Consider the following 15,405-nt stretch of genomic DNA (forward strand, 5'->3'; position numbering starts at 1 on the left):
CATGGTAGGGTAAATATGGGAGCCCTGTATAACGATATGCATGTTTGTTTTATAAGTTCACAACTTATGCTATACATTTATTATTTGTGCATGTTCATGTATGAAAGATAAACTTCAACAAAAAAGTTTAAAAATTAATGTAGATTGTAAAAGTAACAGTTGGGATGGACTATGACTAAATGCAACCACACACACAATCACACCCACATGATTGCCTTCTTAGAGATAAGCAGAGCAAAGTGCACCTGCTTTTTACTTTCATATTTGAAGTAGAGTTGTCAGAGAAAGGAAGGAGATTTTACAATCTTCAAGGTAGAGTTCCTTAGTTATCCATGGATGACCAGGGCAGATGGCAACTCTCCGTCCTTCACTAAGCTCCTCTCCCCATGTGGATGAATGGAAATGAAGAGCCCAGGGAGGTCACCTGTGATGGCTCCACCATGTCTTGTTGCTGGAATCCTCCTCCTCCATTTTATGGTTTCCCACGCAGACTCAGGTAGGTGGGCACTTTTAATTGGTGAGTTGATTCTCAACATTTTATTCATCCTTGAATCTGGACGTTTATTTTCTTGTTGTTTATCTCTTGTATGACATTACTGTGTGGACTAGCTTCTATGAGACTGATATTCAGGTGTCTATTAAAAACTTCTGGGGAAATTCAGCGCTCAAACATGTGATCCAAGGTTCAGAACTCTCCCCAAATTTCCCCTGATCATGCCTGGAAGTAATCTGAACATTAGCTCTTAACTATTCTGGCACTTGGGGGCATTTCTAGAGGTTCAGAGGTCTAGTGAAAGTGACATTCAGCCATGGTGTATTTATCTCTAGTTTTCATGATTACCAAATATGAGAGCTGGATTCAGCCTTGAGGAGAGTGGGATGGGTGGAGGGGCCACCTGTATGATTTCACTTGGAGAGTTGAACAAAGTGATTATATCTGACTGCTTCTCTCATCATTTCAAGGGGCTTTCAAGGAGAGGAAATATGAAAATTTTCGAGCTTAGGACCAATGCCTTTTGACCTCTAGCATTTCCTACCACCAACACTTCAGTTAATAGCTGTTTAAAAATATTAATTTAGTCGATGGGTATTATAATATCAAGCTAATCATTGTTCCTTTTATTTCTTTATTTTTTAACCTAGCCACTTCACTCTGAGTCCTCAAGCTCTAAAAATAGTTTTATCCATAAATCATTTAATTATACACCCATGATTATTATATGCACACTATATAATCAGTCTAATGGTGATTGCTTGGGCAAAGTACAGCTGCTTTCTTGTTTCAGGCTTAAATGAGTGAGTTGGCAGCAGGAAAGAACAGAAAGGTACATCAATAAAGCAATAAGGTGGGGTTCCTCATCTAGTGACTTGCGCTAAGCAAGCATTTTTCTCTGTTCTTTGCTACCCTTTTGTTTCTTCTCCTTTCCATGTTAAGTTAAATAGCTGCTATTCAATTCCATGGTTAATTGGATCCTTTAAGTCATAATAATTGGCAAGAATATTTCTTTATTTTTAAGTTTATTTTAAGTTGCTAAAGTACCTGAAGAAAAGTAAATTACATTAATTCTATGGCAAAGTTGGCATCTCCCAAGTTACTGTAAACAGGTAATACCCAACTGGCTACTAGCAAACCTTTGGTAAATTTCCCCGTTGTTCTTATTAATACATTGTCTGGCGTGTGGAATGAACAGAGTCCCAGCAGATTAGACCAGTAGTATGAGTCACAATTGATGGAACCCTTACATTTCAGTGATAGAAACCATGGAATCATTTGATTACTTGGATAAAATGTTTATTTCTGTGTCTACTTTTTTTACATTCATGACTTTTAATTAGTGTTCCTGAAAGAATTTTTTCCATGAGTTGTTTTTTTATGCTACTGCCTTTAGGAATTAGGAAATTAATGATAATACTGGTGGGAGAATATTTAGAATCCAGAATACTCCTGATTTAACATGATGAGTTATACATAGTATATCTCTGGCTGCCTGCATTAACACTTGATATAATGCCATCCACTTCTTTTTATGAAATAATAAGACTATTCTTTTTCCTCCCAGTGAACATTACCTCCTTGGATATCTATTTCTGTGCCTTAATTTTTAAGTGATTCGCTTGTGTTAAAACTAACCTTTTGTGGAGAAGGGTGTATCTTAGTGGTTGAGCACCTGCTTCATGTGCACAAGGTTCCAACTTCTTTAAAAATTAACTCCTTTAAAAATTAAAAATAAAACTAACCTCCTAAAACTAACATCAATAGCTTTCACTGTGTAATTATTTTCCACCTACGGAGATTGCCCGTTTCTATCTGCCACTAATTTTGCATTGTCCTGATACTTATTGACTTATCAATATCTGTCAGATTCCTTCAGTAGTTTCAAGTAATAAAAATTTTGGTTTAGTTGAGAGAAGTTTTCTACAACTGAATTAATTATTACAGTGGGAGTTAGCAAGATAGTTCCACAGCTCCATGAGCCCTTTATACATTTAGGGCTCTTCAGAGAGGATAAAAGAAAAAAAATCAATGCTACAAGTAAGTGTCATTCCACCATACTGTGAGAAAACTCTTTTCCATCCCCGAGTTTACAGGGCTGTGCATGGTAAGGTGCTCTTTAACATGGATTTTTGGAAGTCTCATTACTGAGGCAGATTATTGCTACCTTAAACTTCTACTCTGTCCCTTCTTCCTCCAACCTGTGGCAATGTGTATGCTATACCATATGTTTTAAAAAGATTCCAGGTTAATTATGCCACAAATTGACACTTATCTAACAGATGAGGTGCCTTCCATCACTCTCCAACTATTTCTAAACATATCCAATCTGTCCAGGCCATGTGGTACTAACTGCCAAGGTGTCCAGACTTCAATTCTTTAAAGGGCATTATAAGAAAGGGTTTTCATGTAAGAAGCTGAGCAGGGTTGACAAAAATTAACATCTCTCACTGGAGAAATTATTACTGATAGAGTACTGACAGTCAACACAGGGCAGAGCCTGTAAAAAAAATAGCAGAATATTGCCTGGCCTGAGAGTCATAATGGGTCAGCAAAACTTAAGTTAGAGTCATCTATAAGTATGGATTCATTCCCCAAGGAAATTTCTGATATTCATAGTTCATGCTGCTCATTCTGGAACATATCAGCTTTCTCTGGAAGATTCTTTTCTTCCAGGTAACAGCTTGCTTTCATCACCTTCCCTAGGCAGATGGTGGCACAGCACTGAGAATCATATGATTTATGGTTTTGTTTTAGTCAATGAAATTCTTGCCTGCCACTCTATTCTATTTTATCTAAGTTTATTCATATTCTCATCAAAATATTCATCTGCATATTTAGAAATTAAACTAGACCATCAGTGCCTAGAGAGGAAGGACATTCCTTTACTACTACAGTAGTGTCTGACAGACTAGGGATCAAATAATTATTTGAATTTATGATCAATGGATGGGAAAAGCAGATTCTGCAAAGATAGAACTGCATCTTTTATGTATTACTGTATGATCAGATGCTTTTTTTTGCATCACTGTTCCTTTTTGAAAACAGTGTTTGCCTTATATCTACATAGAAGTAGTCACAGAGTCAGATGCAGAGAAATTCAATTAGTGGAAGTGGAAAAATGCATATCACTTATTTACAAGAAAAAAGAATATAAAAGTGAGTATTGGGTATTGCAAATTGAAAAAAAATATATGTACAGAAATTGTTTGCATATAAAAACACTATAAAGAAAGTCTATATACATTCATAAAACCTATATTCATACATAACCTACATATTTGCTTAAGCATATGTATGTCATATACGTGGATTTGCACACATTCCCTAAACTGGAAAAATGTTATAACTAGTGTTTTGTCTTCCTTAACATCAATATAATTTTCAATACTTTCATATTCTATTTCAGTAAATGTTACTCTGTATTGAGCAGTGCAATATAGTATACTATATTTGTTCAAGACAAGGAAATATTTGGTTTCCAATATGATCATTTTCATTTTGTACCTTTGTATTTATGTATTTTTTGAGCAAGTTACTAAATTTCTTCCTGATTTAAATTAATCATCTTTAAAGTGAGGAAAATAATCTGTCATACACAGAGTTTTTATGACACTTAAATAGAATAATTTATAAGAATTTGAATTCCAATCCTAAACAAATAGAAAAGCACAAAATTATTTATAGTTATTACTATTGCTCATTGGAATTATGTTTTATTATTAAGACTTATACCAATATTGTAATTGAGTACATTTATTTAAGATTTATTTATGACCCACATAGCATTATTCTAGTTACGTTATTCTGTCTTCTTTCAATAGGTGTTCACAATCATTCCTGCCATAGTCCTAATCTGAACTATCTTTTGCTTTTCTTTCCACTAGGGGAATTCCATGTGATAGGACCAAAAGAACCTGTCATTGCTTTGGTAGGAGAAGAGGCTGTGTTGCCCTGCCATCTCAGCCCATTGATGGATGCTCAGTACATGGAGGTGAAATGGTACCGTGACAATCCTTTAGGTCTGGTGCATCAATATGAAAACTTACAGGATAATATTGAGCCGCAGATGGCAGAGTACCAAGGGAGGACTGAGGTCCTAAAAGACAATATCACCAAAGGTCTTGTGGCCCTGAGGATCCATGACATCCGCCCTTCTGATGGAGGGGAATACAGGTGTTCCTTTGAAAGCTCCATATACTTCCATCAAGCAAACTTTCAAGTGTTGGTCACAGGTGAGTCTTTGGAATGAAATCTTTGGAAATGTTGGAATATATATTCATATATGTAGACAGGATAGCTGAGTCTTAAAATAACAGCCATCACCATCTTCAGGTTGTAATAGGAATTTTTTTCCTTGTCAACATTTATTGCTTAAAAGGACAGAGCAGAGAATCTTATATATATCTTATATCTGAAGTTTCCCAGAATCTCATAAAATCTAGAGAGTTTGGTCCGGTATCCAAAAACAGAAGCAGCAAGGCAGATGCAGGAAATCAGAATCTGAATAGCCCTCCCTCTTGCTCATGTTTCCTCTACCATCAATCTTGTCCACATTGGATGTATTCATGTTCAATGAAATTTGGTCTTGCCCACTCTTGTTATGACATCCCTTCTTACTCAGGGATTGCTACACATATTTACCTTTTTATGTCCTACTCTTGCTCTCAGTTGTTCCCACCAGAATGAGTGAGTAAGGAAGGCTTCTAGTGTCAGCATACACTGTGCCTCAATCAGTTCTCGCTCTACAAACGTAACAGTGCCTACTACTGAGTGCTCATGATATGCTACTTACGTAAATTTAAATCAAAGGACTAAGGAATTATCTGAAATTTTTCTCACTGATTCAGACTAGATCTCTCAGTATCTTTCAAAGATTGACACTGGGATAGGAGGTAGAGATATTTGCGCACAGGTTGAGAAAAACATTTTTATAGCCATTGAAAAGAGAAGTTATTGAAATCCTATGATGGATTATGTTGGTTTCTCTTAAGTTCCTTTGGAAAAATGATGATATATGTAGGCTATTCTGCTGTGCCATGTTTTGTTGATTGAGTGGGCACAGTCTTATTTTGGTACCTTCATTCTTTCACATTTTATTACAGAAATAAAATTACTATGCTCCTTAAGTGTTTATTTCTCCATCCAGGAGAATGCATCCCAGGTGTTCTTATTTGAGACAGCTTCAGGACAAATGCCTGCTCCTCAGGCAAAGGTCCTTTTCCTCTCTGAAATTATCTTGGTTTTGATGTTTCTGGAATGTATTTCCTCCTGACAATTGGTGACAATTGGTCCACAGTCAGAAATTAGTTTCTGTTGTAGAAACATGCTGCAAAGTCAATGGCAGCTTCATTTGCTACCTCACCCCAGAAAGGAGTTGCAAGCATTTATTTATGTGGAGTCAGTAGTAATTCCACATTTTCATATCTGATTTTTTATTTGCATTTCTTCTATGTTTTTTCTTTGTCAGTCTAGCTCAGGATTTCCCAATTTTCTTTTTCTTCCCTAAGATCCAACTCTTAATTTCATTTATTTCTGCTCTAATGAATACAGATGCAAAAATCTTCAACAAAATGCTTGGAAACTTAATCCAAAAGCACATTAAAAGGATTAAGCACCATGACCACATGGGTTTTATCCCAGGTATGCAAGAGTGGCTCAATACAAGTAAATCCATTACTGTAATAAACCACAGTGATAAACTGAAGGAAAAAAACCCCACAGGAATCATTAAATAAATGCAGAAGTGTCGTTTGACAAAAAAATCAGCACTTTCGTAATAAAAATAGTCCAAAAGGTAGTAATAGAGGGAAATTTTCTCAATATGATAAAGTGTATATATGAAAAACTTACAGCTTGCATTGTACTCCATGGTGAAAAACTGAAATCTTTCCACTGAGATCAGGAACAACGGAAGGATGTGCAATATCTCCATTGTTATTCAATATTGTGCTAGATGTTCTAGCTAGAACAACTAGGGTAGATAAAGAAACAAAAGGCACCAAAATAAGAAAGGAAGAATTAAAACTTTCACTATTCACTGATGACATGACTATTTAAGTAGAATCTCCTGAAAAGTCCACAATGAAGCTATAAGAACTAATAGATGAGTTCAACAAAGTGGTGAGATATAAGATTATTTTCTTTCTTTTTAAAAAAATTTATTTATTTCTCCCGCCTACCCCCTCGAGATACAAGATTAAAATGCAAAATTCAATTGCATTTCTCTACACTACTGATCTGCAATCTGAGGAGCAAATCATAAAAAAAAAATCAGGTTGATAGCAAATAAAAAATAAAATATTTAGGAATTCAATAAACCAAGGACATAAAGGACCTGTGTTCAGATAACTACAAAACATTGCTAAAAGAACCTGAAGAAGACTTAAATAAATGGAAGGACACTCGGGGTTCATGGACTGGAAGAATAAATATCATTAAGATGTTAATTCTACCCAAACTGGTTTACAGATTCAAAACAATCCCAATAAAAATCTCAGCAGCCTATTTTGGAGAAGTAGAAAAACCAATTATCAAATACATTTGGAAGGGTTAATAACCCCCCAAATAACTAAAATATCTTACAAAAAGGAGGGTCAATAACCCCTGAATAACCAAAATATCTTAAAAAAGAAGAACAAAGATGGAGGGCTGTCAGTTTTAGGACTTTAAAGCATATTAATTAGCTACTGTGGTAAAAAAAAAACAACAGCATAATATTGACATAAAAGAAGATTAAAAAATGGAACCAAATAAAAAACTCATAAATAGACCTTTGCATCTACTGTTAAGTAATTTTTGACAAGGCTATCAAGCCATGCCAGCTGTGCCAGAAGAGTCTATTCAATAAATGGTCCTGGGAGAACTGGACAGTGACATCCAAAAGGAAAAAGAGGACCTTATCTCACATCTTATATAAAAATTAACTCAAAGTGGATCAAAGACTTAAATATTAAAGCAACAAATATAAAACTTCTAGAAGAAAATGTAGTAAAATATCTTCAAGATCTAATGGTAAGAAGTTGTTTCTTAAGCCTTACACCCAATGCATAAACAATAAAAAAGAAAATAAAAAAAAATATCTTCCTCAAAATCAAGCAGTTTGTACCTCAAAGGAGTTTGTCAAAGGCGTGAAAAGGCAGCTGACTCAATGGGAGAGAACATTTGGCAAAAATATAGCTGATAAGGTTTTTATATCCATATATAAGTGGCCATGGTAGTTGCTGAGGGCAGGGAGAGGGTAGAAGAGATGTGATGTGGGGGCACTTTGGGGACTTGGAATTATCCTAAATGATATTTCAGGGACAGATGCTGGACATTATATATCCTGCCATAACCCACTGGATGTACTGGGGGAGAGTGTAAATTACAATGTAAACTATTATCCATGTGGTGCAGCAGTGCTTCAAAATGTAGTCACCAAATGCAATGAAAGTGCCACAGTGATGAAAGAGGTTGTTGATGTGGGAGGAGTGAGGTGGGGGGGGGGATATATGAGAAACTCTTATATTTTTTGAATGCAACGTTTTTTGTGATCTTTGTAGCATTGAAAAATACAATTTAAAAAATTGATGGGTTGGGAGGATTGGGAGTAGGATATGTGGGAACCTCATGTTTTTTAATATAATGTTTTATGTGATTTAGTAACTTTAAAAAATAATTTAAAAAAGAGAACATACAACTCAATTATAAAAATACAACTCTCCAATTAAAAAGTGAGCAAAAGACTTGAAAAGACAATTGTTCAAAGAAGAAATTCAAATGGCAAAGAAAGACATGAAAAAATGTTCAACATCACTAGTGATTAGGGAAATTCAATCCAAAACTAAAATGAAATACCATTTCTCACCTATGAGTCTAGCCACTATCAAAAGTTTCAGAAATCTATAAATGTTAGAGAGGATGTGGATAGATAGGAACACTTACACATTCCTGATGGGAATGTAGACTGGTAGGCCCTCTGTGGAGAACTCTTTGAAAGTTTCTACACAAGTTGAATTTAGACTTGACATGTGACCTTGCAATACCTTAATGAGGTATATACTAGAGGAATTGAGTGTGGTGACATGAACAGACATCTGCTCTCGGATGTTCTTAGCAGCATTTTGCACAATTTACAAAAGTAAATTGTGCAAATCTATGTGTCCATCAACGACTGTCCATCAACGACTGTCTGAACAAATTGTTGTGTGTAAACATGATGGAATATTATACAGTGGTAAGAAGAAATGAATACATAAAGCATATGACAACATGGATGAACCTGGAGGACATTATGTTGAGTGAAGGACAAATATTGTGTGATTGAATTTTTATGAACTAAATTTGTGAGGTAAACTCATGGAATTAATAATTAGCTTTATTAATTATAGGTCACCAGAAAATAGAAGGAGGGAAGAGAATGGAAAGTTGAATGTTAATCTGTGCAGAATCGGTAAAAAGGCTGCTTGTAAATATTTGGAAACAAATAGAAATGGTGAAAGCTCATCACAGTCTTTGTAGGTAGCAGAGCTATTACATGGGTATGACTGTCATTGTAAGGGAAATTCTTGGGTCATATATATTACTAGAAGGAAAGATAACAACTGTAGCATGGGAATGTATAAGCTAGTAAAACCACATGCAAAACACAAATACAGGTGATATTACATACATAAGACTGTTTTTTAAAAATATAAATACAAATATTCTAGAAAGAAGGAAAAAGAGTTGAAGTTATGTATGGCAGGGGAAGCATTGATTGAGAGGTGATTATTTTGTTGCTTATCATTATTATTTTTGGAATAATGAAAGAGCTCTAGGAATGTTTGAAGTCATGAATGCATAATTATGTGATTACACTGAATACCATTAATTGTACGTTTTGGATGGTTTTATGCTTTATTAATATGCATCAATGAAATTGATTTGTTAAAAAAAATAAATGACTAGATTACCCCCCAAAATTTCTTTTCTTTATATGGTTAATGTTCAAGTTACAATTTTCAGATGAGTAAAATTGGCTTCATGCTAATTCAATATAGTAAAAACAAAAACCATCATCTTCCCACAATTGTTTTTTTTCTTAAACTCTCACAATATATCCAAGTGTACAAGATACCTTGTGATATAACTTCAAATTGAAAAAGACCAAGGAACAAAGAACAACCATCTTTCCTTTGTACTCTTAACCTATTAACTCTTCAAAATTAGTAATATTTATTTATTATAAGCCACTGACCACTTTAATTGGACTAGTTAAATTACTTTTATCAACAATCCTATGAGTTATTTCTGTTATCCTAATTTTGCAGGAAAGAATTTGAAACACATGAGTTTTTGTTGCACTCATTTGCTGTCAGGGCATACATTTTATCCTATAGATTTCCTCAAAATCACAAAATTATTAAATTGCTTCTATGAGCTACTAGCTTCTGAAAATATTTCTCCCAACCTCAATGCTGGAATGCACCATTGTGCCATCTAGGTCATCATAGGTATGCACCACCATTCATTGGTGCCACGATGGTGTTTCTACAAGACGACAATGGATAATTTTCCTAAGTCACCATAATAAGGGATGGTTCAATTCCAGAAAATCTTTTACTAGTTTTTCTTATAGAAAATCTTTTACTAGTTTTGTTTGAATTAAGGCTATGAAGTGATACACTAAACTGCAAAAACTGTCTCTTAGAAGATTTCTTTATCATTGGTTTTACATGGAGGAGCACAGCAGTCAAATGTGTGAAGTTTCTATATTCCATTTATCTAGATACTCTAACATTCACACAGTGTGGACTTAATCTTCACTTTTTAAAATATTTTTTCCTTTATTAGAAAAGTTATGTTTACAAAACAATAATACATAAAACATAGGTCTCCCATATACCATAACACCAACAAATTGCATTATTGTGCAAGTTTGTTACAATTGATGATAGCGTATTTTTATAATTGTATTATTAATTAAAGTTCATGGCTTAACTTACAGTTCACTGTATAGTATAGTATGGATTTTTAAAAAATTCTTATTCTGTTATCACATATATAATTTAACATTTCCCCTTTTAACAATCTTCAGATATATTTTTCAGTTCTGTTAATAGCATTTATAATATTGTGCTAGAATCACCACCATAGATTAGCACAATAGTTCCATCATTCCAAATATGAACCCAGTACATTTTAGGCCTTAAATTCCCAATACCTTCCCCGGCCAGTCCCCCTGGTAATCTATAATCCACATTCTAACTCAACGAGTTTGCTTATTTTTAATTATTTCAAAACTGTGAGATAACACATTATTTCTCCCTTTGTTTTGGACTTATTTAACAAAATATGATGTCTTCAAGTTTCACCCATGTTGTTCATGCACCAATGCTTCATTTTTTCACAGCTTAATAATATTCAAATGAATCTATATATTTTATTTATCCATCCATCAGTTGGTGGACACAGGGTTATTTCCATCTCTTGACAATTGTGAATACTGTGAACATTGGTGTGCAAATGTCTGGTCAAGTTCTTGCTTTCAATTATTATGGGTATACGCTTCATAGTGAGAATACTGAGTCATTTGATGGTGATATATTTAGATTTCTGATTAGGTTCCAAACTGTCATCCAACTGTCTGCACCATTTTATATTGCCACCTGCAATAATGAATGTTCCTATTTCTCCACATCATCCCCAACACTTGTTATTTTCCATTTTATTTAACATCAGCCATTGTAATGTATGTGAAATGGTACCTTATTACTATTCTGATTTGATTTTCCCAGACAGTTAATGATATTGGACATCTTTTCATCTTCCCTCTGGCCATTTGTATATATTCTTTGGAGATATGTCTATTCAAGTCTTTTGCCAATTTTTACATTAGGTTGTTTGTCTTTTGTTATGTTGAAGCATTTCTTTATAAATTCTGGATATTAAACCTTTATCAGATATATGAGTTCCATATATTTTCTCCCATTTTGTAAGTGGTAGCTTTAATATCAGTATAAAATATTTGATGTGCAAATGTTTTTAATTTCATTGATGTTTCATTTATCTATTTTTCCTTTTGTTGCTTGTACTTTGAGTATTAAGTCTAATAAACCATTGCCTAACATAGTGCCAGAAGATGCCTCCCTATGTTTGTTCCTAGGAGTTTGATAATTCTAGATTTTATATTTAGGTGTTTGATTCATTTGAATTGACTTTGTATATGGAGTCAGGTAAGGGTGCTCCCACAATTTTTTTTTTTTGCCAGTGGAGATACAGTTTCTCAGCACCATTTGATGAAGTGACTATTCCTTTGCAATTGAGTCATCTTTGTCATCTTGTAAAAATCAGTTGGCCATAAAAGTAAGGGTTGACAGGTGAACTCGAATTGACTCATGGACAACTGATGAAAATAAATTCTGCTTTAATGACAGGGTTTATTACTGCTGTATGACAGAGATTTTTGAGGTTTTTTTTTGTTGTTGTTGTTGCACAGCAATAGCTATTTAATACAGTCTAAACTTCTTTTGTGGCAGGGAGGAAGGAGAGAATAATAAAGATTATGTTTTCCTTTCGGAAACCAAAAAAAAAAAAAAGTAAGAGTTGATTTCTGGATGCTCAGTTCCATTCTATTGGTCTATATCTCTGCCCTTGTGCCACTACTATACTGTTTTGATCACTGTGTTTGTGTTTGGAATAAGTATTAAGATTGTGATGTGTGAGTACCCCAATTTGTCTTCTTTTTCAAGTTGGCTTCTTCTCTTTTGGCCCCCTTACTCTTCCATAAATTTTGATGATTGGATTTTCCATTTCTGTAAGTTGGAATTTTGATTGGGACTGCATTGAATCTGTAAATTGCTTTGGGTAGGATTGGCAGCTTAACAACTTTTAGTATTCGAATCCATGAACATGAATAGCTTTCCATTTATTCATGTCTGCTTTGACTTATTTTAGCAATGTTTTCTAGTTTTCTGTGTATAATTCCTTTACATCCTTGGTTAGAATTATTCCTAGATATGTGATTCTTTTAGTTGCAACTGTGAATGTATTTTTTTCTGAATTTCCTCTTCTGATTCTTCATTGCTTTTGTATAGCATTTCTATTATTTAGGGTGCAGCTATTGTACCCCACCAATCTCTGTATTAATTCATTATCTTTAGCAGATTTGTTGTGGATTTTTCAGTATTTTCTGTATATGGGACCATATCATCTCAAAAAGGGAAAGTTTTACCTCTATATTTACAAATTGGATATTAGCTCTTTTTCTTGCTTAATTGTTCTGACAAAATCTTCTAGTACAATGTTGAATAACAGTGGTGATAGTGAGATAAGTTGTCTTGGTGGATGCTTTCATCTTTCACAGTTAAGGACAATGTTAGCTGTGGCCTTTAAATATATGCCTTTTATAATGTTGAGGAAGTTTCTTTCTACTCCTAGTGTTCTAAGTGTTTTTATCAAGAATAGGTGCTGCATTTTTTCCAGTGCTTTTATTGTGTCAATTGAGATGATCCTGTAATTTTTCTCCATTCTATTAATGTGCCATATCACATTATTTGATTACATTATTTGAACCAAAATTGCAAACCAGGAATAAATCTCATTTGATCATGGTGTAAAGTATTTTCAATATTCTGTTGAGTTTGTTTTGCTAGTATTTTTTTGAAAATTTTTTGCATTTGTATCCCTAAGAGGTATTGGTTTGTAGTTTTCTTTTCTTGTGGCATCTTTATCTTGTTTTGTTATGAGGATAGTTATAGACTCATAAAATAAAGTATGGGGTGTTCCTTCTTTTTCAAATTCTGGAAAAGTTTGAGCTGAATTGCAGTTACTTCTCTCTGGAATGGTGGGTATGATTCCCCTAGAAGTCATCAGATCCTGGGGTTTTCTTTGTTGCAAGGTTGTTGTTTACTGATTCAATGTCTTTACTAGGAATTAGTTTGTTGAGATCTTTTCTTTCTTCTTGAATCAATGTAGGTAGTTTGTGTGTTTCTAAGAATCAATTTCATCTAGATTATATCATTATTGGTGTACATAGTATTTTTTTATTTCAGCGGTATTGGTAGTAAAGGTCCCCTTTTCATTTCTGATTTTTAATTTGTATCTCATCTTTTTAATTCTTTAGCAGTCCACCTAAGATTTATGAACATTATAGATATACTTAAAGAACCAACTTTTGGTTTTGTTGATTCAATGTATTGTTTTGTGGTCTTGTTTTGTTTGTTTTTGGTTTGTTTTGTTGTGTTTAAAATAAAATAAACAGACTTAAAAAGGGGGTTCAGGTTGCATTAATATAGGAGTAGCACCAAAAGAGGTTTTTGCTTAAAGGGTTGAGCTGGGGAGCAACTTACACGGTTGCTTGAAAAAAATGGATGGTGTTACAGAATGGGGAGGAAGAAGTTGGATATGAATTATGGATAGTATGTAAGCTCGAAGTGCTATGAGGATGGTGTGACTATGGGGTATGTGACTATGGGGGACTGCGGTCACCCCTCGGGCTGAAGTGTGGTTTGCTGGCCTGGCGGGGGAGCAGCCGCGGCAGGCCAAGCCGCTGCCCCCATAATAGGGTGGCTGGTCGGACTCACCGCCACCCCTGAAGGGAGCTCGGCATGGGCGCAGAGTGCCCTCGGGTCTCCCCTTCTCGGCAGCCATGCTTCCGTGGCCGCCCCTCCTCCCGGATGGCGCCACACGATGCCTGTGGGGTGGCACCCTTCTTCTTCTTTCTCCCTGTGCAGGCGCAGGGCGGAAAATTCCAGTCTGCCCTTTTCCCCTCCCCCGACAGCAACAACAGCCAGGCATGGGCGGAAAAATCCAGTCTGCCCTTTTCCCTTCCCCCGACAGCAGCAACAGCCAGGCGTGGGCGGGAAACTCAAGTCTGCCCTCCACCCCAGCAACAGCAGCCACCAATCCCTAAACCCTGCCCCTTCCCCCAGCAACAGTGACAGCCAATCCCTAACCACCACCCCTCCCCCGTCCAGTACCGCCCACTGACCTTTCCCCGGCAACCAATCAGAACAGGGCATGGCTTCGACCAATCAGTCTTCCCCAGCCCCTATAAAACTGTTGCCTCTCCCTCAATAAAGTGGACTTGCGTGTTTACCTTGTCTCCGCGGTAGTTCTTCTGCCGTGCGCCCTCCAGTCCTGAGAGCCCCCGACAAGGGCCTGGCCTCCCTTGTCCCCAGTTCGTCGCTTGCTTCTCCGGGCGACCCCTTTGTCGCCTGCTTCTCCAGGCGACCCCGTCAGCCGAACCGCGCAACCCCTTGTGAGACCGATCCCTCGTCTGCTGCCGGACCGACCCCTCGTCCCAAGTGGGACCGACCCCTCGTCCAGAGCTGGACCGACCCCTCGTCCGCAGCCAGACCCCACCTCTACCAACCGAGCAAGCCGCCGCAGGGGACTATGGGGTATATGAGGATGACTATGGGGGCTGTGAACTGTCCAGGTAATGTGTCCTTGTGGCCCAGTTCATCAATTAGCAAGCAGAATTTTGATGTAAGAATGTGGCTATGTGGTAAAGATCAGCAGACTTTGCTATTGTCAATTTGTTCTTTTTGTTAGTTTTCTCCTCAAGGGAAGGGCAAGGATTTTTTCAGGACTGCAAAACATCATTGGTATATTAGCCTACTTCAGTTAACCTCTATTTTGTGATTGTAACTCATGGACAAAACAAATACTCAAGCAAATCAAAATGGTTAGTAAAATAATTTATCATTCCAATTTCACATACCTCCTTTTGGTTGAGGGAGTCATTTAACTCCCCAAAGACGAAGTATGACTAGTTTGGGACTCTATAGACTGATATTGTAAAGCAACAGGGGATAGAAGAAATGGGGCTTTGAGGGACTGTGCAATGAAGCTGGTGAAGATGAAGATGAATACAGTCCCAAGGAGAAGAATGTTGATTAGCATGACTGGTGGTGATATTAAGGAATATAGTCAATACGTGTTAG

At 36.0% G+C, this 15,405-nt stretch overlaps 1 protein-coding gene across 10 annotated transcripts in view; it reads left to right on the forward strand.

Moving 5' to 3' along the window:
• Positions 1 to 250: 250 nt before the first annotated feature.
• Positions 251 to 15,405, forward strand: part of LOC101415219 (butyrophilin subfamily 3 member A2-like) — a 158,620-nt gene continuing 143,465 nt past the window's right edge. For all 10 annotated transcript variants that reach the window (XM_058290217.1, XM_058290219.1, XM_058290216.1 and 7 more), the window contains exons 1-2: positions 251 to 496; positions 4,381 to 4,728. In XM_058290217.1, coding sequence (XP_058146200.1) covers positions 397 to 496; positions 4,381 to 4,728 — 448 coding nt within the window. In that variant the 5' untranslated portion in view covers positions 251 to 396. The remainder of the gene's footprint in view (positions 497 to 4,380; positions 4,729 to 15,405) is intronic.

The sequence above is a fragment of the Dasypus novemcinctus genome, chromosome 30 (genome assembly GCF_030445035.2).
Source record: "Dasypus novemcinctus isolate mDasNov1 chromosome 30, mDasNov1.1.hap2, whole genome shotgun sequence".
Taxonomy (NCBI): domain Eukaryota; kingdom Metazoa; phylum Chordata; class Mammalia; order Cingulata; family Dasypodidae; genus Dasypus; species Dasypus novemcinctus.